General features: G+C 34.6%; 1 protein-coding gene across 12 annotated transcripts in view; it reads right to left on the bottom strand.

Moving 5' to 3' along the window:
• BCAS3 (BCAS3 microtubule associated cell migration factor) overlaps nt 1–27,930 on the bottom strand; it is a 608,014-nt gene that overhangs the window by 497,902 nt on the left and 82,182 nt on the right. For all 12 annotated transcript variants that reach the window (XM_042915733.1, XM_042915732.1, XM_042915730.1 and 9 more), the window contains one exon: nt 14,668–14,740. In XM_042915733.1, coding sequence (XP_042771667.1) covers nt 14,668–14,740 — 73 coding nt within the window. The remainder of the gene's footprint in view (nt 1–14,667; nt 14,741–27,930) is intronic.

The raw sequence follows: 27,930 nt of genomic DNA, 5'->3' as shown, positions 1-27,930 counted from the left end.
GAATCCATATGTATACCCATACACCAAATTAAGGTTAGAGCAACACAGTTTAATAAAAAGATAAAGCGAGCTACATACGTAATGTGAAATTTCCTAGTAGCTACATTAAACAAAAGTAAAAAGAAACAGGTGAAATTTATTTTAATATACTTTTACATAATATATCCACAATATTATCATTTCAATTGGCATCAACCATGTTTAAATTTCTCATAGCCAAATCTGCTTGAACAATACAAGAATTGCTAGTCAGCTAATACTTAAGTATATGGATCCTAAAGAAAAGTGGAAAACATATGAAACACATCCAAGAGAAGAGATAACATCTTCTCAACTCCTTGTAATGATGGATTTCAATACTCACTTTCTGAAAAAAAGGGTCAAAACTTTGTGTGGGTTCGTTCCTCAAGGACTTCTATTAAAATCAGGCAGAACCACATGACAAGAATTAAATGTAGCTCTTGGAAAATACACCTCTCTGCAACACTGCTACATGAAACATACACTGTAGTAAAATGGCAGGAGAAACAGCCCCATTTTAATAAAATTTGTGGCGAATTTTTTATCTCAAATTTAGAATCAGACAGTATAGGAAACAAACCTTTCACAAATGCTTTCTTCTTTGCCTTACCGTCATTCTCTTACACAAAATCTTACAAAACTAAACATGAGATCCTTAGATCTGGTGATAGCACATCATGGCCTATTTTAAGCTTTAAGCTTTCTATTTATGATCAATGTTTTAAAATATGTATATTCATGAAATATGTATACAATAGGATAATGTGCATAAGGTAGCATTAATAATCATTGTTAAATGAAAACACACCATATTAACAAAAGGCAAAAACAAGCAAGGTGCAAATAAGAATGATACAACCCAAATGTTTTTTAAAAATGTGTTTGTGTGTGTATATATGGCCAATTAACTCTGAATCTCCAAATATCTTCAAATATATATATATATATATATATATATATATATATATATATATATCTCAACAAGGAAAGCAAATGAAATTACTCCTGAATTGTACTATAGCATAACTAAGAATGAGAAAAACCAACAAATTTAAATAAAATTTACATAGGGAGATCAGAAATATTCAAAATTGAGCTCTGGGCCCAGAGCTCAGTAAGGATTATGTGGAAAAAAGTAGAAACTGCAAGGTCCTACTAGTGGCAGAACATAGATAAAATCACCTAGGATTTACTTCCAGAAGCAAGAAGTCTCACCTAAGTGGGGAATTGCTGAAAACAGGTCTCAGATCAGTTGGATCAAAGTGTTGTCTACTAATGAATCAATGGAAAGGGCTCAGAATGAGTGCAGGACCAGAGATGCCAGTCAGAGGGAAAGCGTCAGAGAGGAACCACAACAGACATGTCCTCAGGAACTCAACAGGAAAAGGAAATATGGAAGAAAGCAGATGAAGGTAAATGTCTTACCAGAAAACCAGCGGAGGGGGGAAAAAAAGAGGAAGAACTGAAGTCATTGCCCCAAGGTGTCATTTATTAAAGAAACCCTATACTTCACCATATCTACAGAAAAAAACATACACCCACTAGGAAACCAGGTAACACATCTGAACCCCTCCAACCACAACTCCTAACCTCTATAAAACTATTGTTAAAACTGGCCCAGAAAAAAAAACATACTGTGTTCATCATGAACAAAAAAGACAAAAGAAAAAGAAAAAGAAAAAAAGAAATTAGTAACATTCACACTAAACTACTAAAAAACAGAATTTTATCTTAATGAAAATACCCCCCCAAATCCCACAAAATAGAAAACTATAACCCCACAGTACAAGATAATCACCTAAACATGCATGCCTCACTTAGTGACTTCAATTTGTTCCTGAAAACTCTACCACTAAATGAAAAGGCATTAAATGGAAAATCATTTCTATTACTTTCAATGGTAAAAACTGTAATAAGTTCTATTCCAATCCAGATTTTCACAGAGAAAAAGATAGTAAATAAATACTAACTATGTACTTACATGACAAACATTAGTCTGAAAGTAAATACACATTGTACTTTAATTATAAAATAATGAAAGTTTATCACACTAGTCAAAGTAGAAAGACTTGTTTGTAAGTGGTTGTTGATTTAAAAAAGGTATCAGGAAGTCCATTTCATGGAAGGTAAATCTCCTTTCAGGTGACCTACTTTCAGGTGGATATCCAGTATCAGAATCAGACATGTTTAATGAGAATTACCTTTCCATCATACTATGATAATAAAAAAAAATTTTCAACCTGACATAGCCATAAAAGAAGAATCTGTGTGTGAAAAAAAGTACAATGTGAAAGCTTGACTGACTTCTCATAGTTTGTCTCCATTTAATACATCACATACATTTTAAGGTTCTCAAATATCATGACTATTTCTAATGACATGATATAATTTCTGAGAACATACACCAGGTCAGTAGTTGGCTAATTCTGAAGAAAATGCCCTTTTTTAAAACTCTATTTCCATTTTCAATCCTCTTAATAAAAAAGACCATCTTTTGCTTAATGATTTAAGCTTTTTCCCTTTGCTTCTCTTTTATCTACACCATTCTCCCCATCAGCTTTTCAACCTTTTTGGGATTCATGGATCCCCTGCTCCCAGATCACACATTAAAATAAAATTATAGCAGAGAAATACTGGGACAAAATAAAAACTAAAATCAAGAGTGTTCCCAGACCAGCAGGGGTGGCAGGACCCAAGTCCCCTAGCGCCGTGAGGACACACAGCTGGCCAATGAGTATAACTGGGGTGGCCAGGAGCCCAGTAACAAAGGTAGTCCCTTTGCTGCCCTGTTGGTACCACGGGAGGCTGGCGCCCAGCCGAGACCAGATTTGTGGAGCAAAGACAACTGGGAAGGTCTGGACACAATGAACCGGTAAGGGAAAGCTGAGCAAGCCTGGAAGAAGCTCAGAGGAGCATCAGCAGGAGCTGGAGGCCAAACATACTGAAAAGAAGGTGGGCAAGGATCCTGTGAAAGTGAGAAACTGGAAGCTGGGTGGAAACTGGTGTGGGTGCTTTCTGGCCGCAGAGAGCAGGCCCCACTGATGTATTTATTATACAAACTGTATGAGTCTAGCTGGCCTGGCCAGGCACATCTCACAGGTACATAGTTGGAGTCACAATAAATTCTATTTCACAAAAAAATAAAAAGAGTGTTCCCAACATCTGAAAGTTGTGGCTGTAAAAAACAGACAAGAGTTAAGAAGGTGCTACCACATCATCCTTCTCACCAGGTATAAAAAATAATGGTTAATACAGTTCATGTACCTATTGCTATATGACAAAGCACTAAAAATCATACTGCTTTAGACCAATAACCACTTTATTTCCCATGATTCTGTGGATTGGGGAGGTGCTGGTTCTGCCATTCTCTCCTGGGCTCATATTCCGCCTTCTAAGTTGGCTGAGCTTTGGGCTCAGTTGGGAAAGCAAGAATGGTTAAGTCTCTTTCCATGTGGACTTTCACCCTCACATGCTGTTGGTGATGATGACTTGACGTTAGAGGCTTCAGTATGCAAATATTTATCAAGCATGTGACTGCGGTACGTTTACTGGTAGATTATTAGTTAAAGCAAGTCTCACAAACAAGCTTAGTTTCAAGTGGGAGGGGCCTACACAAGAACATGGAGAGGCGGGACTGGGAAGTTCGATTCACTGAAGGACATTAACCATAATAATTAGAAGTAGTGTACTTTAAAAGTTATTTGATAGAATATTCTGACTAGAAACTACTGTTTTGATTAAGCTGCAGTGGTAGCTTCACCTGAAACCATACGTAGAAATAGGACTCTTATTTCATATTCAATTACTGTGTTTTGTGTTAAAGCTCTATTATAACAAGAAGAAAAAGTTGTATAGATTTAAAAGAACTATTACATATGGTAAATCTGTAACTAAATAAGCAATTATAGATGTGAAACACCACTATGAATCAGAAAGTCACAAACTCAGAATGGTCAAATAATAAGAAGATATGAAAGAAGAATTAACTGAAGATTGAGGATTTTTTAAAAATTGACAATGTGCAAAATGAAACCATAATGAGAAACCACTACATATTTCTTAGAATGGCTAAAATGAAAAAGATTGCTAAAGCCAAGTGTTAATGAGGAAGTAGAACTAAAAATCTCATATGCTGTTGGTAGGATTGTAAAAATAGGACAACCACTTTGAAAAACACACTCCTAACATGTGATTCAACCATTCTACTCATAGGTATCGGTCCAAAAGAAAAGAAAGCACAGGTTTATACAAATACTTGAAAATTATGTTCATAGCAGCATTATTTGTAAAAGCCAAAACCCAGGAACAATTGAAAGACACATCATTAGGTGAATGGATGATCAATCATCATAAGATAGTAGTAAGCAATAAAAATGAACTATTGATAAATGCAATAACACAGATGAACCTCAAATTAAATATGCTGCATAACAGAAGAAAAAGTGACCTAGCCAAAGAAAAAGTGCATGCTGTATGATTCCATTTACATAAAACTCTAGAAAATGTAAACTATAGTGATAGAAGGTAGATAAGTAATCATCTGAGGAAAAAGAACTGGGAGGGAAGAGTTATAAAGGGACACAAAGAATATTTGGGGAGTGATATGTTCCTTATCTTGTATGTATTGATGATTTCATAACTGTATATATATGTCAAACACAAAATTGTACACTTTAAGTATATATAGGTTATTTAACGTCAGTTATACTTCAATAAAGCCATTTAAAAGTGTGTGCACACACATTACAGGTTTTTTTGCTACAATTTATAATTCTAAATGGAGAGTTATGTCAGTATATCAAGGAAGTTGTATTAATAAATAAAACTGACAGTATTTTAATTTTTTATGCTACAACATAACAGCAATTGGCTGTTGCTGGCTCAATTGAATGCATAAAACCAGGAGGAATCAGGTTCTTTATGGCTCAGTTTAACCATGTGCTCGGGCTACGATGTACTTAGAGCTTGTTTCTATCTGATCGTTGTCCATTTTGCTCTTTCTTCGCTAACCTATCTCAACTCTTCCTTATACCCCCGTTCCAACAAGGTATCTTCACTCTCCTTTCTAGGTAAAATTCTTTAATTACTAGTAATTTTTATTGGCATTAACCTTTCTTTTTAATAGTTCTGATTTTGAATCAGGATTATTGCTCTGATTACAACATGGCATAAATTTCCTCCACACTTGTTTTCCCCATAAACTCGGCTTTAGTATGAAATTTTGCTGAATGTAAGCGTGCTGCTCCTCCAAATACACTTTATATTCTCTGCACCCTGCTTCCTGCCTTGGGAGATCGACCCACACTATAGAGGTTGCTAAATGGGCTCTCTGAACCTTCAGAACCCAGCCTCTGGCTTCTGGCTGGGTTCAGCCTGAGGGAGCCATCTAGAGAAAAGAGAGTAAAGTTGGTACACCTCTGACTGCTCTATCTCTACCAAATCCTTCCACCAGAGGCCACTGCTTCTGGATGTGACCCTCCTGACAGGGCTCCCTTTTCAGGCTCTGCTGCTAATGGCTCTCTCCCCTTGTCTGAAAATGGTAAAAGGTCTCAGCTCCCGCATGGTTCACTGTAACTTTCCTCAAAATATCCAATTTGAGTATGTCGTCTGTTTCTAGGCAAGACCCTAACAAAATAGGTTTTGAGGAATACATATAGCATATAATAGCAAATAAGGAATTTCTTTCTAAAAACTAAGCCAACTTTCCTTTGGTTTGGTCACTTACATACAACCATTTTGGTAGGCCATTTGAGATTTGTGCCAATTTCAGGATCACAAGGAAATATACAGCAGTATCTGTAAATATGACCTTACAACACACCACTTAGGAGTGTCCATAGTTCAGATACTATTTTTTGAAATAAATACATTTTAAAAACTTTCCCGGGTTAAAATATAACATAATAATATGTGTCTCAGTTTACAGATTTGTCCAGCATGTGTTTTAAAACTTTATAAGTGTGAGTCAAGTATGTAGTATCCTGGCTCTCTTCCTTCCCCCATGGGAAAATTAAAAATTTGCTTTAAGTAAGTGAACTTGGTAAATGTTGCATAATTAACATTCATGCTAATGACTTTTGTTTACTAAAGGCAGTGTAACATTTCAAGATATATAAAGTATATCTCTAAGTCCATGAGAGAAAGCACTGTAATGTAATGTCATCTTCTAATGTCATTATAAGATATAAGTAATAGTAATGTCATCTTATTTCTTTAAGATTTCATTACATCTACAATTAGATGAATAGGGCATACTCTAGATAATAAATACTAAAGTCCAGAGGCTCATGAACAATCCATGATATTCGATACCCTACTATACAGACTGATTGCATTAAAAACCGCTATGCCAACGTGGCAGCTCTGATTAGTGATATGTCAAAGATTTTTATGTAAAAGCCCATTCTTTGAAAGCAGTAAAGAGAGCCAGAGAGCCATGCAGAGAACTAGAAGAAAATGCAGAACACCCACAGGAGGGAAAAATACCAGAGAGATGGGCAAGTGAAAGAGTTGTGCTTGAAAGAAGGCCAAGGAACTGCTTGGAAAGCGCATGTATTAAAAAAACATCAAAGACTGGAAGACTAGCATAAATCTCTCTTTTGTGTCTGCAGAAGCAATACCAGCCCCAAATGTGATTTCCTCATTCCTCATGAACACAATAGGATGAAAATTAGTCAAAACTCAAAATACATAGTATCACATATAAAATCATTGGTGACATTTCACAACAAAAAGAAACATTGCATACCTATTATCCCAAGCAATCTCCCTTCTACTTCTAATTAACAGAACTTTTATTTACTTTAGACACAACATGAAATAAAGTCTCTTCAGTGACACTTCAGGACACTGAAACTGTGCTTAACTTCTACCCAAATAACTACTGCTTTCAGGCAGTGGCTACCAAACACCCATCCCATGGAATCCTGCCAATCCAAGATGACTCTTTGGCAGTCTGTAAAAAAAAAAAAAACTGCAAAAAATTAATCCTTTGAACTAACTGTATTATATTTAATGAACAGTCTTTAATTTTTAAATTAAGACTTTACTCTTATATACAGCTAACTTACTTTGCTTTTTTCAAGGTGAATTTAAGATAAAAACAGGTATTTTATGTTTTTTACATGTCTTTGGTTGCCAAATTTCAATTTTTCTGATTATTAAAATCCAATCTTGGAAATATGGCCAGAGAGTGCCTATTTAATAAGAGATAAGGGATTCCAAACCAAATGAAATGAGGAAATTTTCTCACTCTTACAAGAATTTCTCACCACCAAATGGATATATGATAGAAGTCTCTGGAACAGCTTTGTTTTGTTTGTTTGTTTAATTTATTTATTTATTTTGAGACAGAGAATGCGCAAATTGCACAGAGAGAAAGGCATAGAGAGAGAGAATCTCAAGCAGGCTCCACACTGTGAGTGCAGAGCCCAATGCGGGGCTCGATCTCACAAAGAGTGAGATCATGACCCGAGAGCTAAAATCAGACACTTAACTGACTAAGCCACCCAGGTGCCCCAAGATTTTCTTTATCTTTATCAGGAGACAAACTATGTGATGTTCAACATTCTTTCCATTTCCAATTTTCTATGATTCTGTCATTATAAAGGACATATCTCTATTCCATATAATGTATATAAAGTGATGACAGTGTATTATATGATTAAACATTCTTTAAGGTCTGCAGTCAGCTGTTAAATAATGTTACTCTTTTGCTACATTCTAGGAGCCATTTAGCATACAGTATACAATGAACTCTGGTTTTCCTAAAAGAGTGTATATTCTGTAGTATACTGTCTGTACTTCTCCCCTCATATTATTACACCAAGCACTGACTTAATCCCTGGATCAGTAGCACAACAAACATTATCTCCCTCCAAAACCTAAATGGCTTATCTGGAATTATTATGGAATCACATACACACAAACAATAATAATAATTTAAAAATTACTAGAATACCAAAATATATATTTTAGTGATAGTCATGAATGCAATTTAAAACTGCGGGCTAGGGACACCTGGGTGGCTCAGTCGGTTGAGCATCCAATTTCGGCTTGGGTCATGATCTCGCAGCTCTTGAGTTAGAGCCCCACGTCAGACTCTGTGCTGGCAGCACACAGCCTGGAGCCTGCTTCAGATTCTGTGTCTCCCTCTCTCTCTTCCCCTCCCCTGCTCATTCTCTCTTTCTCTCTCAAAAATAAATAAACATTAAAAAATAATAATAAAATAAAACAAAAAACTGTGGGCTAACTACAACATACTTATATAAAAAGGATAAAATATGAGGAAGACTAGGATTATTTCCATAGCAATTACCCCTTCCTTGAAAAGGCACTATAAATTTATAAAACTAAAAAATTATAATCCAATCAAATCGAAAGAAAATGCTGTTGACTTTTCATAAGAATAATTTAATAAGCAGTATAAGCAACTGACAATGTCCATAGCAACAGGTTCTCAATAAAGTATTTGCCAGAGAAATGGATGGCAATGGACACATCTTGTACATCTCCACAGGGGGAAGGAGGAGGTCTTAAGACTGTGCACCACTGGTTTGGAAGAAGGTATCAAAACCCAGGTGCAGTATGTATGGCTTCTCAGATTAAGAGACTTTTTTTTTTTTTAACTTAAATTCAAGTTAGTTAACATATAGTGTAGCATTGGTTTCAGGGGTAGAATTTACTGATTCATCACTTACATATAACACCCAATACTCATCCCAACAAGTGCCCTCCTTAATGTCCATCACCCATTTAGCCCATCCTCCCACACACCTCCCTTCCCCAGCCCTCAGTTCTCTGTATTAAGTCTCTTGGGGCACCTGGGTGGTTTAGTAGGTTGAGCGTCCAACTTCAGCTCAGGTCATGATCTCGCAGTCCATGGGTTCAAGCCCTGCATCAGGCTCTGTGCTGACAGCTCAGAGCCTGGAGCCTGCTTTGGATTCTGTGTCTCCCTCTCTTTCTGTCTCTCCCCCACTCACACTGTCTCTTTCTCTCTCAAAAATAAACATTTAAAAAATATTTTTTTTTAAAAAAGTCTCTTATGGTTTGCCTCCCTCTCTGTTTTTATCTTATTTTATTTTTCCTTCCCCTGAGATTTTCTCAATCATAAAAAATGATTTCTATATTTTGGAGCTACTAATATTCAAATAAAGCACTAGTATGAATATAAAGCAAGCTTATTAAAATCTATTCACTAAAAAATAAATATTTTGAGGGCCTACTAGATAGAAGGCATTGTGCTTAATAACAAGAAGATAATAAAGTCAAGACAAAGTCAACATTCTCAAGGTGCATGTGAGATTAGACAGTATCTCAAGCAGCCACTGCATGAATGTATGGCTTTCTCCATCTCCATTTGATTCAGTCACTTCTCTTTTAATTATTCTCCTACCTTTCCATTAGTTCAGTTTTTTCCTTTTCCTTCCTCAATGGTTCCTTATATCAACCACCTTTATGTCTATGAACTTGAGTTTATTTTTTTTAAGTGAACTCCACACCCAACGTGGGGCTCGAACTCATGATCCCAAGATCAAGAGTTGCATGCACTACCAAATCAGCCAGCCAGGCACCCCAAACTTGAGTTTCTTAATTCAAACTACAGCAATCTACCCTTACCTACAGTTTCATTTTCTGGATTTCAGTGTTACCCATGGTCAACCACGGTCCAGAAGCAGATGATCCTCCTTCTGAAGTACCATGAGAGGTCAATAGTAGCCTAACTACATCATAACACCTACTTCATTCACCTCACTTCATCTCATCACATAGGTATTTTATCATCTCACATTGTCACAAGAAGAAGAGTGAATACAGTAATAATAAGATATTTTGAGAGAAAGAGACCATTACATAACTTTTATTACAGCATATTGTTATAACTGTTCTATTTTATTATTGTTGTTAATCTCTTATTGTGCCTAATAGGGGCACTTGTACCCCAGTGTGTTTTTTTTAAATGTTTTTATTTATTTTTGAGACAGAGACAGAGCATGAGCGGGGAAGGGGCAGAGAGAGAGGGAGACACAGAATGTGAAGCAGGCTCCAGGCTCTGAGCTGTCAGCACAGAGCCCTACGCGGGGCTCGAACTCACAGACTGTGAAATCATGACCTGAGCTGAAGTCGGACGCTTAACCGACTGAGCCACCCAGGCGCCCCGTACCCCAGTGTTTATAGCAGCACTCTCAACAATAGCTAAATTATGGAAAGAGCCTAAATGTCCATCAACTGATGAATGGATAAAGAAATTGTGGTTTATATACACAATGGAATACTACGTGGCAATGAGAAAGAATGAAATATGGCCTTTTGTAGCAACATGGATGGAACTGGAGAGTGTCATGCTAAGTGAAATAAGTCATACAGAGAAGGACAGACTCCATATGTTTTCACTCCTATGTGGATCCTGAGAAACTTAACAGAAGACCATGGGGGAGGGGAAGGAAAAAAAATGGTTAGAGAGGGAGAGAGCCAAAACATAAGAGACTCCTAAAAACTGAGAACAAACTGAGGGTTCATGGGGGGTGAGAGGGAGGGGTGGGTGGTGATGGGTATTGAGGGCACCTGTTGGGATGAGCACTGGGTGTTGTATGGAAACCAATTTGACAATAAATTTCATAATAAAAAAATTAATTTAAAAAAATCTCTTATTGTGCCTAACTTATAAATTAAACTTTACCATGGGTATGTATGTACAGGAAAAAACAGTATATATAAGGTTCGGTACTATCTATGGTTTCAGGCATCCACTGGGGGTCTTGGAACATACTCCCCCTAGGAAACGGGGGACTACTATACCTTAGATACACTCATATCCTCCTTTCAAGTGCCTTCCATTTTTGTTACTTTATTTAAAATTGGAATGGGGTGGGAGCACTTGGGTGGCTCAGTCAGTTGAGCATCCCACTCTTGATTTCAGCTCAGGTCATGATCTCACCGTTCAGGAGATTGAGCCCTGCATGGGGCTCTGCAGTGATAGCACAGAGCCTGCTTGGGATTCTTTCTCTCTCTCTCTCTCTGCTCCTCCCCCACTCACACACACTCACTCTTTCTCTCAAAATAAATAAATAAACTTAAAAAAAAATTGGAATGGGTGGGGAGGGAACATGCCCTGTCTTGAAATTACTTTGCATTAGACAAAAGTTGGCACTACACTTCATTAAATAAGAGTATTTCTAGGCCTTGGTAACCACAGTGCAATGTGGTTTGGAGAACATCGATTAAGGAAGCATTTTCCTGATTGATGAAAAATAACTCATTTATGATCATCTACCTCTTCTGGAAGGTTATGCAGTGTATTAATGTAGCACATAATAAAAACAACAAAAAAATTTTATGTATTTCTTAAATTAGCTACTTCTATTTTCCAATCTCCATGTGCTTTGCATGTTCCTGCTATCATGCAAAGAAGATCCCCTCTGCATTTAATAAAACAATGTGTTAAAACAAACAAACAAACAAATCAGGGAAGTCCCTTTACACTGAAAAACTTCCAGCTAAGTAGCTATGTAACAGTATGTGTCACTCTGTTTAAAACAATAAAAGTAAAATCAACAACAAAAGTATACTCCACTTCTACAGAAATATACTGAGACAACATATGCACATAACAAAAACTCTACTAAGAAGTTACTGTTTAAATAAGTGTGTAACTTATTTGCTAATTTTAAAATAATTCTATTATTAACTCTAAAAATAACTGGCCAGAAAATAGGAAGGTTGGATGCATGAACAAGAAGTTAGGGCACCCTAAATGCAAAGGTATGTTCCATCTACAGACCTGGCAAGTGGGCAAAGGCCTGGGTCCACAACTATGACTGAATCTCACTTAGTTTCAGTTTCTTCATGTATAAAATGAGAATAGCACAATCTCCTCCACAGTCTTGTTTTAAGATTAAATGATGTTACATAATGGAAAATATGTAACAGACTAGATACATAGTAGGCATTCAACATTTGCTTTCCATTCCCCAGTGCTATAATAGCATAGTCAACAAGCATATGCCTCATAAAAATTTTGAGTTATAACTTTTTTCTAAATCCCAGAATCTGGGAAACAGATTTTAAAAGAATTGACCTATAATTAGACTCGTTATTATATTCAACTTTGGAGTTATTAAAAAGTGTCTAATCCGTTCAACATCACCATCTTCTAACCCACTGCACACTTAGAATTAACTCTTAAAATGTGTACATATTCACAAAGCACTAGCTCAGAGAGAAAATTCTATTCACCAGCAAGCATAATGCAACACTTGCAAGAAACACAAGACAATCCTATGTGGAAATGTCCTTGAGACAATAAACATTCTGACAAAGATGCTACATACAGTTGTTTATTATATTCAGATCAGCAAATAAGTGAAAACAAAATGAGTATTTCCTGCCATCATCTTCCATTAGAAAGAAAGGTATAAAACAAGAGAGAAAAAAGACAGCATGCAGGCAAGAGAAAGCTTATATATAATAACAAGACTCGCTAGAAGTTACAGAAGTTACAGTCCATGAAATGACTTGTGAACTTAATTCAAAAGTATCTTTGCATTTATTCATCAATAACCACTCTTAAAACCACCCAGCAAATGATACACACATATAGAAGTCTCTTGCTAGAATGATTCCTCTTCTGTGAAATAATTTAAGGAGCAGAAATGAGAAGAGGAAAATAAATGTCTACAATAGATATATTTTCTTAAATAGGCAAATTCTATTTTAATCAGGACTACATTCACTGCCCCTGTGGTGATTAATTTTGTGTCAATGTGGCTAGGCCACAATAACCAGATTTGGCCAAATAATATTCTAGATGTTTCTGTCAAGGTAGTTTTACATAAGATTAATATTTAAATCAGTAAAGTTTGATTCTTAAGCAGATTATGCTCTATAATGTGAGTGTGCTTTATCTAGTCAGTTGAAAGTCTTAATATGAAAAAACAAAAAAACAAAAAACTGACCTCCTTGGGGGAAGAAAGAATTCTAAATTTTTTTTTTTCAACGCTTTTTATTTATTTTTGGGACAGAGAGAGACAGAGCATGAACGGGGGAGGGGCAGAAAGAGAGGGAGACACAGAATCGGAAACAGGCTCCGAGCCATCAGCCCAGAGCCTGACGCGGGGCTTGAACTCACAGACCGCGAGATCGTGACCTGGCTGAAGTCGGACGCTTAACCGACTGCGCCACCCAGGCGCCCCAGAAAGAATTCTATCTTTGGACTGAAATTGCAACTCCTCCCTCAGTGTCTAAATTTTGGACTTGCCAGCCTTCACAATCATGAGCCAATTTCTTGAAATCTCAATCTCTCTCCTTCCCTCTTTCTCTCTTTCTCTGTCTCTGTCTCTCTCTCTCACCATACACATACACACACATATATCCCACATGATACTGGTTTTGTTTCTAGGGAGAACCCTAACTAATATGACTCCCATTCCATTAAATTCAACCCTCAATAAATGACCTCATCACCAACTACATATAATCACCTTACTCTTCCTTTTTGTCTTATTTTTTTTTATAAAATGATCCCTCAATAAATGAATCTTGTAAAAACAAAAACAATCTCCTTAATCATACAGTTAGCAGGGTTGATAAGGAATGGAAAACCTTTCAAGAACTGCAAACCCAACCCAGCAGGTAGGCAAATGCCTTCTATGAATACATCTTTCTGTGGAGTTTCCACAGGTCTACATGCACTTGAACTTAAAGGGCCAAACATCAGGAAAACTGAAATCAACAAAGTTTCCCTCCAGCACAGCAGCTTATCTTCTTCTCTGTGACACCCATTCTTTTTCAGCACCTTTGTCAACACATCAGTGCCCTAATTCTCACCCTGGCTTCAATATAGTATTGAGTTGCTCTAGCCAGATTATCATCTCATTTTTTGCATCTTCTCAACTCCAGGATTCCCATTTGGTTTTCTATAATTTCTAACTCCTTACTGAAATCCTTTATCTGTTGAGTCATTGTTACCATGCTTTCTTTAATTTTAGAAACACAACTCATTTAGTTCTTAGAACATATTATGTGAATATAATATGGTATAACAACTCTAGAAATCTGTCTTCCTCCACCATGTGCAGCTACTAATGTCTCTGCTCTGCTCTGCTTTTCTTTAATTCTTGTTATTTTAAAGCCTAGTTTCCTGGAGTTGCCCCTGTGTCTATGTAGCTTAGCCAATGATTCAACAGAGAATTTACTTAAATACTCAATAAAGGTTGTCATCCTTTCCAAAAGGATCTATGTGTGGTCAGGGTAGTATATCCAACATCCAGAACAGTTTCAAGTCTCCCCACATTTTAGTTTAGTCTCCACTGTGGAAAGCCATCATAAAAGTTACTATAATAAAAAAACACAGAAACTAAAAAACATTTTCCTTAATGATGCTAATCTTTTATTTCAAAACTGAATTCTGTTCAATTACTTGTTTTCTTTTGTCTCCTACTGTCACCCTGCATATGAGAAAACAGTAGGCAGAGAAATAACAAGGCCTGAGCCACAGGAAACCCTAAATATGTTTTTAATTCCTTTCTCTTCTCTCTTGTAAGAGCATTGTCTTATGGTAACAAAGATTTTAGGATAGCAAAATTCACTCTCTGGAATAACAATATAAACTTTTAATAGTGGTTCAAAGAATTTTTTTAATTTCCTTACCCAGAAGATCCAGTGCTCTTACAAACACCAAGGAGGGGCCTTTTTTCAGCAAAGTTGTCACACTTTTGAGTACCTGATAAGGAACATAAAATAAAATGTAAAATAAAACTTTGAGAAATATTCTTGTGTATTTTCCATTATCTTCATGCTCTCAAATTATTTACAGCTGAAGAGACAGCAAAACATTCATTATAAATTGACATAATTTATATACTTGACTGAACAAAAATAGAACAGCTATAAGTAAAACATAACTATTTTTAAAGTGGAACCAGCATTTAAAATATCTTTTTTAAAAAACTGGCACCAACTTCAATCTTATACACATTCTCCATGAGATCAGAAACCTCTTCCAACTCCACCAACTAATTACCTAAGACTAGTATAATTTTCATGTCAAAACTAAATAAAGGTAGGTCAGGCCAGAAAAATTATAAAATTATAGGCCATTATCAATATACATAAATGCAAAATTCCTTTTTAAAAATGTAAACTGAGTAGCAATATATGAGAAAAAACAAAGTCTCATAACAAAGTTGGATTTACTCAAGTTATAATTTCACATTACAAAACCTACTAATGTAATTGCTTATATTAGCAATGTAGCAGATGCAGAAAAAACATTCTATTCTGCACTATTCTATATACGATCCTGTATTCATCTAGTCATGATGAGAACAAAAGAAAACAAAAAAACTTGTTTTCTTGTCCAAATAATGATTATTTACAAAATATTCTACAACAAAATCATAGGTAATGCTTTCAGAGTACTGCCATGAAAATCAGTAATAACACAAGGATATCCAATTAAATGTTCTATTCAACCCTATTCTGGAAGTCCTAGACAGGATAATAACAATAAATGAACTCAATAATATTGCTGGATATAAAATCAATGTAATAGCAGCAACAAGCAGAAGAATAAAGTCAGGAGTCAGAACCACAAAAAAAAAAAAAAAAAAAAAAAAAAAAAGATGCTCAACCTCACACATGAGAGAAATTCCACTTAAAACTATATTGAAATTTGCTAATTTTCAGAAGTGATAATGGTACTATGGTTATAATTTTAAGATTCCTTATCTTTTGGAAATAAATAATAAAATATTAACCAATAAGCTGGCATGATATTTGGGAGAGGATAGTTCACAATTTTCTGGATAAAGGGGAATAGATGTTAATGAAATAAGATTAGCCATAAAATGATGGGTAATAGATTATTAGAGATTGATATACTATTTTTACTACTTCTGAATAAATTAGAAATTTTCCATTAAAAATGTTTAAATTATACTTATAAACACTGACCTTTACATAAGACCTTCTCAAAAAAATCCAAAAGTTCTGTAAAATTTTCTGGTTATATCAATCAGTTATAAATGCAAATAGCCTCCAATACAGAAATATCACTGCTAAGATTTCATCCTACATATATACTCAGCCATGAGGAAAGTAACTTGTATACAAAATTATTCACTATAGCATTTTTGTAACAGCAGAGGACTAGTAAGTTCTAAATATATAACGAAGTATTTCCTATAGCTGTAAAAGAATAAATGTATGCTCTATGAAAATATGGAATGAAATCTAAAATATATATATATATAATAACAGAAAAATACAAAATATTGTCCCATTTTTTGTATAACATGGAGAAAAAAGACTTATTTGCATATAAACATATCCACACACTCTAAGATACATACAAAATCTTATCTAATGGCCACCAATGGGAGGGAGAAGGGAAAAAGCAAAAGATAGAGAACAAAAATGGGAAAAAAAGCTTTTCATAGTCTATATACTTTATACTTTTTAATTTTAAAACCATATGAACATGTTAATTTCCCCCCAAATTTTGCTTTGTTTTGAAATAAGGAGACAAATGCCAGCAGACACCAGTATGTGTTTATTTCACTTTCTGAGATAAGCTGGTAGACTGAAGATATGCATTTCATTTTGTCCGTTCTGAAAATTCCAGTGAAAGCATATTAAATCAAACAGGGTTAAAAACTATATAATAACACCAACAAATACTGGAACTAGATAAGTGATAACTAACTTAGCAGTCCTAAGTGAAAGTTCAAGCTACTCTTGGGAGAAAAAACAGAATCTGAGACTCAAATTACTTGACACCTGATTATACCAGGTATACCTGAGATTTATCCTTATACAGTTAGGAGATTGTAAAGGAGTTTGTAAGCTTTCTCTGGCGAATTTAACAAGTCAGTCCATGAATAAAAGACCAAAAGACACTGTCAGTCAGAAGACCCCAACAAAGAGCACAACTAAAGCACCAAACAATAAATTAAAAATTGACAAACACATCACAGAACTTTCAATCAGGTTTTTAGTTTGTCACTTATAAATATGTGCAGACAAGGAAAAGGAAAACAATCATCTGCAAAGTGGCTAACTCTATACAGGAAGAAAAACATCTATCTATCTATCTATCATTTCTAAGATATAAGAGAAGCTATTTTAGGCATGGAACAATACAAGAATGCAATGAAAATGGACTCTTGGAGAATAAAAGAGAACTCCTGGAAATTAAAAAACAAGATAGATTATTTAATAAACTCAACACAAGGGTCAAAGGTAAAACTGAGAAAATGTCTCAGAGAGCAAAAACACAAAACTAGAGGAAAATGGCATTAATCTACACACACACACATGAAATGTTAAAGGAGCAATCTCAAAAGTCTAATATATAAATATGAGAAAAGGGAAAAAACAGAGAAAATAGAGAGGAAGAAATCATCTATGAAATGTTTCAAAAAAATTTTCACTGAACAAAAGTATATGAGTTTATAAGCCCTTTGAGAGTCTAGAACAATTGATTGAACAGATCAACCCCAATGTGTATCGTTTCAGGATAATGGCAACAAGAAGTTTCTACAAGTCTCCATGGAGAAAAAACAGGTTGTTTACAGAAGCAAGAATTCCAGTGGCTACTCTAGGTATTATATAACATCAAAAAAAAACCCAGCTAACATCATATAAACTGAATGCTTTCCCCCTAAAATCAGAAACAAGGCAAGAATATCCATTCTCACCATTGCTATTTAACATACTACTGGAAGTTCTAGCCAAGGCAATAAGACAAGAAGGAAAGAAAAAAGGTATACAGATAAGAAAGGAAGAAATAAAATCCTTATGTGCTGATATGACTGACACATAGAATCAACATCAAACATAACAAAATAAAAAAGAAGCGAATTAGTGAGTTAGTTCAGCAAAGTTATAGGAGATACGATCAACATACAAAAATCAACTATTTCTTAGAACTACCCTACAACCCAGCAATTGCACTACTAGATATTTATCCAAGGGATACAGGTGTGCTGTTTCGAAGGGGCACATGCACCCCAATGTTTATAGCAGCACTATCAACAATAGCTAAAGTATGGAAACAGCCCAAATGTCCATCAACAGAAGAACAGATAAAAAAGATGTGGTGTATATATATATATGTGTATATATATGGGTATATATGTGTATATATATATATGTGTATATATGTGTGTATATATATATATATATACACATACATACATACATACACAATGGAGCATTACTGAGCAATCAAAAGAATAAAATCTTGGCCATTTGCAACCACGTGGATGGAACTAGAGGGTATTATGATAAGCAAAATTAGAGAAAGACAAATATCATATGACTTCACTCATATGAGGAATTTAAGAGACAAAACAGATGAACATAAGGGAAGGGGAGCAAAAAGAATATAAAAACAGGGAGGGGGACAAAACATAAAAGACTCTTAAATACAGAGAACAAACTGATGGTTGCTGGAGGGGCTACCGGTGGGGGATGGATGAAACGGGTAAGGAACATTAAGAAAGAAACTTGGAATGAGCACTGAGATGTTACACATAAGAGACGAATCACTGGAATCTACTCCTGAAAACATTATTGCACTATATGCTAACTAACTTGGATGTAAATTAAAAATAAATAATTAAAATTAAAATTAAAATTAAAAAAATAAAACAGGATATCCTATAGTGGATGTACCTGGAGCATATTATGCTGAATGAAATAAGCCTGACAAAGAAAAACAAATATTGCATAATCCCATTTAAATGTGGGATCTGCAAAGAATGAAACTAGACCTCTTTCTTACACCATTCACAAAAATAAACTCAAAATGGATAAAGGACCTGAATGTGAGACAGGAAACCATCAAAACCCTAGAGGAGAAAGCAGGAAAAAAACCTCTGACCTCAGCCGCAGCAATTTCTTACTTGACACATCTCCAAAGGCAAGAGGAATTAAAAGCAAAAATGAACTATTGGGAACTCATGAAGATAAAAAGCTTCTGCACTGCAAAGGAAACAACAAAATTAAAAGGCAACTGATGGAATGGGAAAAGATATTTGCAAATGACATATTGGACAAAGGGCTAATATCCAAAATCTATAAAGAACTCACCAAACTCCACACCCAAAAAACAAATAATCCAGTGAAGAAATGGGCAGAAATCATGAATAGACACTTTTCTAAAGAAGACATCCAGATGGCCAACAGGCACATGAAAAGATGCTCAACATCGCTCCTCATCAGGGAAATACAAATCAAAACCACACTAAGATACCACTTCACGCCAGTCAGAGTAGCTAAAATGAACAAATCAGGAGACTTTAGATATGGAGAGGATGTGGAGAAATGGGAACCCTCTTGCACTGTTGGTGAGAATGCAAACTGGTGCAGCCACTCTGGAAAACAGTGTGGAGGTTCTTCAAAAAATTAAAAATAGATCTACCCTATGACCCAGCAATAGCACTGCTAGGAATTTACCCAAGGGATACAGGAGTGCTGATGCATAGGAGCACTTGTACCCCAATGTTTATAGCAGCACTTTCAACAATAGCCAAATTATGGAAAGAGCCTAAATGTCCATCAACTGACGAATAGATACAGAAGATGTGGTTTATATATACAATGGAATACTACCTGCAATGAGAAAGAATGAAATCTGGCCATTTGCAGCCATGTGGATAGAACTGGACAGTGTTATGCTAAGTGAAATAAGTCAGGCAGAGAAAGACAGAAACCATATGTTTTCACTCTTATGTGGATGCTGAGAAACTTAACAGAAGACCAGGGGGGGAAGGGAAGGGCGGGGAAAAAAGTTACAGAGAGGGAAAGAGGCAAACCATAAGAGACTCTTAAATACTGAGAACAAACTGAAGGTTGATGGGGGTTGGGGGAGAGGGGAAAGTGGGTGAGGGGTATTGAGGAGGGCACCTGTTGAGATGAGCACTGGGTGTTGTATGGAAACCAATTCGACAATAAATTATATATATAACACTGAATATAAGTTATATATTATATATTATCATATACGGAATATTATAAATTATATATATTATTATACACTGAATATTATAAATTATATGTATTATATATATATTGTATATATATATAACACTGAAAAAAATAAATGTGGAATCTGCAAAAATTGAACTTATAAAAGCAGAGAGTAGAATGGTGGTTGACGAGGACTGGGGAGTGGGGGAAATGACGAGATGTTAGCCAAAAGGTGCAGAGTTTCAGTCATGCAGGATGAATGTACTCTGGAGACGTACAGCATGGTGACTGTAGCTAATAATATTATATTGTATACTTGAATTTTGCTAACAGAGTAGATTTTATTTTCACCACACCAAAACAACACAAAAAAACAAAAAACAGTAACTATGTAAAATGATAGCTATATTAATTAGTTTGAGTGTGGTAATCATTTCAGGATATATACATACACGAAACATCAAACTGTAATCCTAAATATATGTAATTTGTAATATAATTTGGCAATTATACCTCACTGTAATGTATACCTCATTACAATGCAATGTAATGTAATTGTAATGTAATACAATACAATGTAATGTATACCAATTATACCAATATGTAATGTAATTTGTCAATAATACCTTAATAAAGCTGGGGGGAAAAATCAGCTATTTCCATCTACTAGCAATGAATGTATGAAAAATGAGATTAAAGGTACAATAACAATTTGTACACCTGCAACTAATATTACACTAACTGGAATTTAATAAAAACTTCTTTAGAAAGTAAAATTACATTTATAATTGCTCTAAAATTAAATACTCAGGTATAAATCTAACAAAACATGTGTAGAACTTATATACCGAAAACTACAAAATGCTGACAAAAGAAACGAATGACGATCCAAATAAATGGAGATATATAATTGATATAAGATACACAGATTAAGGGAACAGAAAAGCACCCATAAATATGGTCAACTGATTTTTATAAAGGGGAACAGCAATTAAATGGAGGAAGAGTAGTTGTCTTTTCAACAAATAGTCCTGGAGCAACTGGATATCCATAAGAAAAAAATAAAACCTAACCTAAACCATACACCTTATCCAAAATTAACTCAAAAGTGATCATAGATTTATATGTAAAACTATGTAGCTTTTAGAAGAAAATTTAGAAGAAAACCTGCAGGACCTAGAAGAGTCTCAGACATACACAACATAAAAAGTATGATTCACAAGACCAAAAAAAAATCAATAAATTGGATTTAATTAAAATTAAAAACAAGCAAAAAACTTTTAATAATAAAAAAAAGCTACACTTTGGGGGAAAAAAATACTTACAAAACACATGTAAACTCAACACTAAAAAAAAACATACAATCCTATTAGAAAATGGGCCAAAGACATAAAGAGATATTCCACTGAGGGGCACCTGGATGGCTCAGTCAGTTAAGCATCCAACTTTGGCTCAGGTCATGATCTCACAGCTTGTGAGTTTGAGCCCTGTGTCAGGCTCTGTGCTGACAGCTCAAAGCCTGGAGCCTGCTTCAGATTCATTCTCTCTCTCTCTCTCTCTCTCTCTCTGCCCCTCTCCCACTCACACTCTATCTCTCTCTGTCTCTCAAAAATAAACATTAAAAAAACTTTTAAATAAAAAAAATGAGATATTCCACTGAAAAGATATGGGTAGCAAATAATACAGATGAAAAGACTGTCAACATTACCAGCCATCAAGAAAATGGAAATTAAGACCACAATGAAATACAATTGTACAGCTATTAGAATAACTAGAAGAGAAAATTATTACAGTGACAAATGTTGGCAAAGATGTAGAGAAACTAGATCTTTCATACATTCCTAGTGGAAATGTAAAATAGTACAGTCCCTCTAGAAAAGAGTTTGATGTTTTCTTTAACAACAACAAAAACAACAATACATATACTTACCATACATCCCAGCAATCACAGTACTGGGCATTCTTCCCAGAGAAATAAAAACGTATTTCCAAACAAACTTGTACACAAATGTTTATAGTAGTTTTATTTGCAGTAGCCAAAAAGTGAAATCATCCCAGATGTCATTCAACAGATGAATGATATCTCTATACCATGTAATATTAATCATTACAAAAATGAAACTGTTCATACACTGAACAACTTGAATATAACTCAGGAACATTGTGCTAAGTGAAAAAGCCAATCTCAAAACTTCACATACTGTGTTATTCCAGGTATGTAACAATCTTGAAATGACAAAATTATTATAGAAATGGAGAGCAGACTGATGGTTCTCAAAAGTTAGGGATGGTGGAAGAAGACACCATGAAGGAAATCGTTGTAGTGATGGTCTAGATTTGTATCTTTTTTGTGGTGGTGGTTAAAGCAATCTACACTTGTGATCAAACATCATGGAACTATGTGCACACATTCCAGCACTGTCGATTTCTTGGTTCACATATTATTCTATACTTATATATGATGTAACCAGTGGGAAAAATTAGGTGAAAGGTACACAGCACCCTTCTCTAGTATTTTTGCAACTTCCTGTAAATACATAATATTTCAGAAAACTCCTTGCTAGGATTGCTTTATAAATGTTTTTCTACAATATTAAATAATTTGGATTTTACTCTTTAAAAAGGTACATATGTCTTGCAGAAGAATGAAACTGGACCACTTTCTTACACCATACAAAAAAATAAATTCAAAATGGATGAAAGACCTAAATGTAAGACAGGAAACCATCAAAATCCTAAAGGAGAAAACAGGCAGCAACCTCTCAGCCACAGCAAATTTTTACTAAACATGTCTCCAGAGGCAAAGGAAATGAAAGCAAAAATGAAATACTGGGACCTAATCAAGATGAAAAGTTCTTCACAGCGAAGGAAACAAGCAACAAAACTGAAAGGCAACCGACAGAATGGGAGAAGATACCTGCAAATGACATACTAGATAAAGGGTTAGTATCCAAAATCTATTAAGAACTTCTCAAACTCAACACCCAAAACAAATTATCCAGAGAGGAAATCGGCAGAAGACATGAACAGACACTTTTCCAAAGAAGACATCCACATGGCTAAAAGATACATGAAAAGATGCTTAACATCACTCACCATCAGGCAAATACAGATCAAAACCACAATGAGGTACTACCTCACACTTGTCAGAATGGCTAAAGTTAACAACTTGGGAAGCAACAGATGTTGGTGAGGATGCAAAAAAATTTTGTGCTGTTGGTGGCAATGCAAACTGGTGCAGCCAACTCTGGAAAACAGTATGGAGGTTCCTCAAAAATTTTTAAATAGAACTACCCTACAACTCACCAATAGCACTACTAGGTATTTATCCAAAGGATACAAAAATACTGATTTGAAGGGGCACATGCACCCTGTTTATAGCAGCATTATCAATAACAAATTATGAAAACAGCCCAAATGTCCATCAACTGATGAATGGATAAAGATGTGGCATGTGTGTGTGAATATATACATAATGTGTGTATGTATATATGTGTGTATGTATATATATATATATATATATACATATATATATATATAAGAATATATATACATATATGTATGTATAGACAATATGCATTGTACATATATATTACGTATGTATATTTATACACATATGATATATATACACACATATACATATACACACACACACACATATACACAAACACAATGGAATGTTACTCGAAGATCAAAAAGAATGAAATCTTCCCATCTGCAACAATGCGGATAGAACTAGAGTATATCATGCTAAGCAAAATAAGTCAGAGAAAGAGAAACATCTATTATTTCACTCATATGTGGAATTTAAGGAACAAAACAGATGAACATAGGGGAAGGGAAGGAAAAATAAAGTAAAATAAAAATAGAGGGAGGTAAACCATAAGAGACTTAAATATAGAGAAAACTATATTTAAATTGAACATTGCTGGAGGGAGGTGAGTGGGTAACAGGCTAAATGGGTGATGGGCATTAAGGAAGGCAGTCGTTGGGGTGAGTACTGGGTGTTATATGTAAGTGAGGAATCACTAAATTCTACTCCTGAAACCAATACTACATTATATGTTAACTAACTTTATAAATGATTAATTTACTAAGGATTATATGCTGTTATCCCTGCTAAACAAATAAATCAAATTTCACAATTAACAATGTAACTTGAGTGAAGCACAAGTTAACAATTAACTGGTCCAAAGCCCACAATATTTATGTTCCAAATTAATTACAGCTTGACTTCATCTATGCAAACCTAATTCTTCACTCCTACATATTTCACCTTCACTTTTAACAATAACTATTTTACTTCTGCTTCCTGGTCTCTGTAAGGTCTTTACAGTTTGTACCTGTGTTATACATAACAACTTGATATTCTGATGAATGAAACATCATGTCTTTAAAATGCAAATAATACTGGCAAGAATAGTTTGATTGTTTTGCATTTCTCAAACCTAACCAGGAAGAACTCCCATTGGTTTCAGCTGACCTAACAGGTTACGTAAGTACTCCCGACTTTGCACTAGAAGGTCAGCCACCTGACACTTACTGAAGACTTATACTCTTCATGGATATTCAGAGAAGATAGCCAAGCAAAAATTTTAAACCCTCTCCCTCAACACAATTTTAAAAACCTTAACTTGCAAAAAGCATAACCTCCAATGCAACTACTACCAAAACCATGCAAGTAGAAAAGACCAACGTCAACAATAAGCAAACAAATAATAACAGAACCTCCAAATCTATTTGAGGCATGCTTTTCAGTTTAAAAAAACAAACAAAACTTTAATTTTGGAGTTAGAAAACTAAAGTAACAAAACCTTAACTCTGCTTCAAATAATGTCATTGTAGATGGTTTGAAGAAATACAGTTTTTAAAGTGTTAGTATAAAAATCTACAATCTCATGAACACTATAGCTATTAACCTGATTTTTCATGCAGTATAAATAGGAGCATGTACTCTCCATGATGCCTAATGGAGTCATCACCCTCCCATAATGTAATCCTCCAAATTGTAGAGGATTAACTTTTTATATATAAAATTGTGTTTATTTGCATGTACAATAGAGAGAATGACGTTACACACACCTGTTCTACAGCATTTAACAGAATGTAGCATGATGATTGAAATGAAAAGCGGCTAGCCAAATCCATCAAATATAAAAACTATTGCAATCCTGTTGTAAAGTCCTTTTGTTAAACTCCTTTTATTCTAAATCCTTTTAATTCTGTCCTATAACACTAAAACATTTATAAAAAGCTTAAAATCCTAATAAATCGCACAATTAAAGTAATGAAAATGGGCTTGCCCACCAAGTCACAACTCCCCTCTCCCTCAACAAAATTCAAGACAGTTTGCATGTCAGAAAATGTTAAATAATATCCCCCACCATACATACCATTATAAACTCATTTAAACCAAAGAGTTTAAGCTCATAAATAAGCCTTGAAGATTTCAAGAAATCAAACAGAAACCACTTTTGCAAGGATCCGAAAACAGATCCAGAGGCAAATACAAATCCAAGTGATAATGAAATATTCCAACTCTACTATGACGCCTTGAACATAAAGATCTTACACAAAAGTATGCTAATACTAATAAAATTTAAATGAGAATGTATTTTACAGAAAGATCCCATTGAACAATTTAATTCACCTTATCAGTTAATTAAACCATTTCCAAGCCTCCTCCATTTTTTCTTATTTTACTGAAATAATTTTCTTTTAGAAAAGATTTACTCCAACCAGTTTGTCCATGTCCAGTTTTCCTTATAGATTCTCTCAATGTGAGCTTCAAGTTGCAGTCATTATTCTGCAGATCTAAATTTTAGCTAGAAATATGATTCTATTGTCATTTATAGTCAAATTTTATTGTGTGTAATTTTAGATTCTTTCAGGATCTTTTCCCACTAAAAAATTATATTTTCTCACAAAATTTTCTACTTTATGCTTCAAAATAATCTCCAGTATAATCTGGGTAATCCATATTTGTATCTTACCTAAAAGAGAAAAATGCAAGGAATTTTTTAAGACAGAGAAGACAGAGATGAAGTTGGAGATGAGCAGGGAGATAGATACAGGAAACTAGATACAGAGGTTGCAGGTTCCATCAACCAACCACAAGGAGGATAAACAGGACAGAAATCTTATTACCTTGAACAATTTTATCTAAACATGACCACCAAAGACATATTTGCCATTTGCCTCAAACATCCAAAATATGTGTAATACATTTTAGCTTCCACGGTTTCAAAAAGTTTAATATATTAAAGACATTTTTTCATTACAGCTAGCTTTATTACCTTCCTCCATAAGTTAGTGTTCGATATGTGAAGTATCCCTTAATAATGGCATCACATGCTTCACTTTAATAATCTGGCCTTTGCGTCTCTTTCACAGATGAGACTCCTCAGACCCTAACAAACACAAAGTACAAAGCATCCATCTGACAGCTGAGTAAAATGATATTAAGAGAGGTTAAATAATTCGACCAAGTTGTTGTGCTATTAAATGCCACATGTGAACCTGACAGTCCAGAATTCCTTCCTTTGCTACCATTGGTCACTGAAAAAAGCTACTGCCAGAAAATTAGGATCAACTTCCCTGCTGAAAAATAAACAAAATTATTGGCAAAGGCTAATGTATTTAATCCCTTAGTGCTTTAATTCTTTCATCTGTAAAGTGAGGATAAATACCAATACCTCACATAGGATTGCTGTGAGGATTTAGAAAGATAATAAATGCAATGGACTAAGCAAGGTGCTGTAACATGTAACAACTCAATAATCTTGATGTAGTTATGATTGTTGCTGGCAACTCTAGTGTGGTGAATCCATTCATCTGCTTTTCTGGCAAAAAACAAAACAAAACAAAACAAACAAAATACTGTTCACATCCTTGAGTTTCTATTTGCTCTCCTATCATGGGGCCAGTATCTCTTTGACCTAACCCCCTCTGTGTCTTGTACACTCATAATGGAATACGCCAAGCACACTTCTGCCTCAGGAATGCTGCACTTTTCTGCTCTCTGCTTAGAAATACCAAGTTATGCCCTAGTTATGTGCATAGGTCACTTGCATGCTTTTTTTTTTAGGTCATGCTAAATATTTTCCAATCAGAAAGATCATCGCTAATCATGTTCAGGCTCCTTACTCTGATTTTTCTTCAAAACACTTAACAGATTACATTATAATATATATCTATTTCTCTTTGGTAAATTATACCTGCATTAAAAATATGAAGCAAATGAGAAATTTGTTCAGTAGCAAAGGAAATAAACTGTGTGCATAACATTGATAATGGTTAATTAGAATGGTTAAGACTAGTGAGCTTTTCCTTTTTCTTATCTAAAATGTGACCAAAATATTTATAATTATTCAGGGAAAAAGGTATAGAGGAGTTTATTATCCCACTCTTTCTACCTTTCTGGGGCTTTGATGTTTTTCAAAATAAGAAGTTGGAATATATATGCATTAGAATACAAAGTAATCTACTTCATTCAAAATGTTAATTACATCCACTTTAGAAGTGATGGCCAATGCTACAACATAAAGGTTTTTAACAAGTTTTACCTCAAACTTTTTAGAAAAAGGTTTGCCTAAAACGCAAAATAACCTCAGAAAGGATAACTAATCTTTCATTTGAATTGCTGAACTACAAACGTGAACATGATCATGCACAGTCCCATATCAAAGTCAAATAATATTTACAATTGTTCATGAGTCTTAATCATGAATATAATAAATTTCTTACATATTCACATTGTATACATGTATATTTCACATTTCAAATAAAACATATGTATATTAAATACAGATTTTTTTAGATGTGTTTTACAAAATGGGATCACAGTATACATATCATCTGAATCTTAGTTTCCTCACTCAATGCATCATGTACATCCCTCCAGGTCAACATCTAATGCACTTTTTCATAGCTTCCTAA

This window comes from Panthera leo, chromosome E1, assembly GCF_018350215.1.
Source record: "Panthera leo isolate Ple1 chromosome E1, P.leo_Ple1_pat1.1, whole genome shotgun sequence".
NCBI classification, from domain to species: Eukaryota; Metazoa; Chordata; class Mammalia; order Carnivora; family Felidae; genus Panthera; species Panthera leo.
Note: the sequence above shows the minus strand (reverse complement) of the source record. Positions and strands in the feature narration are given on the sequence as shown.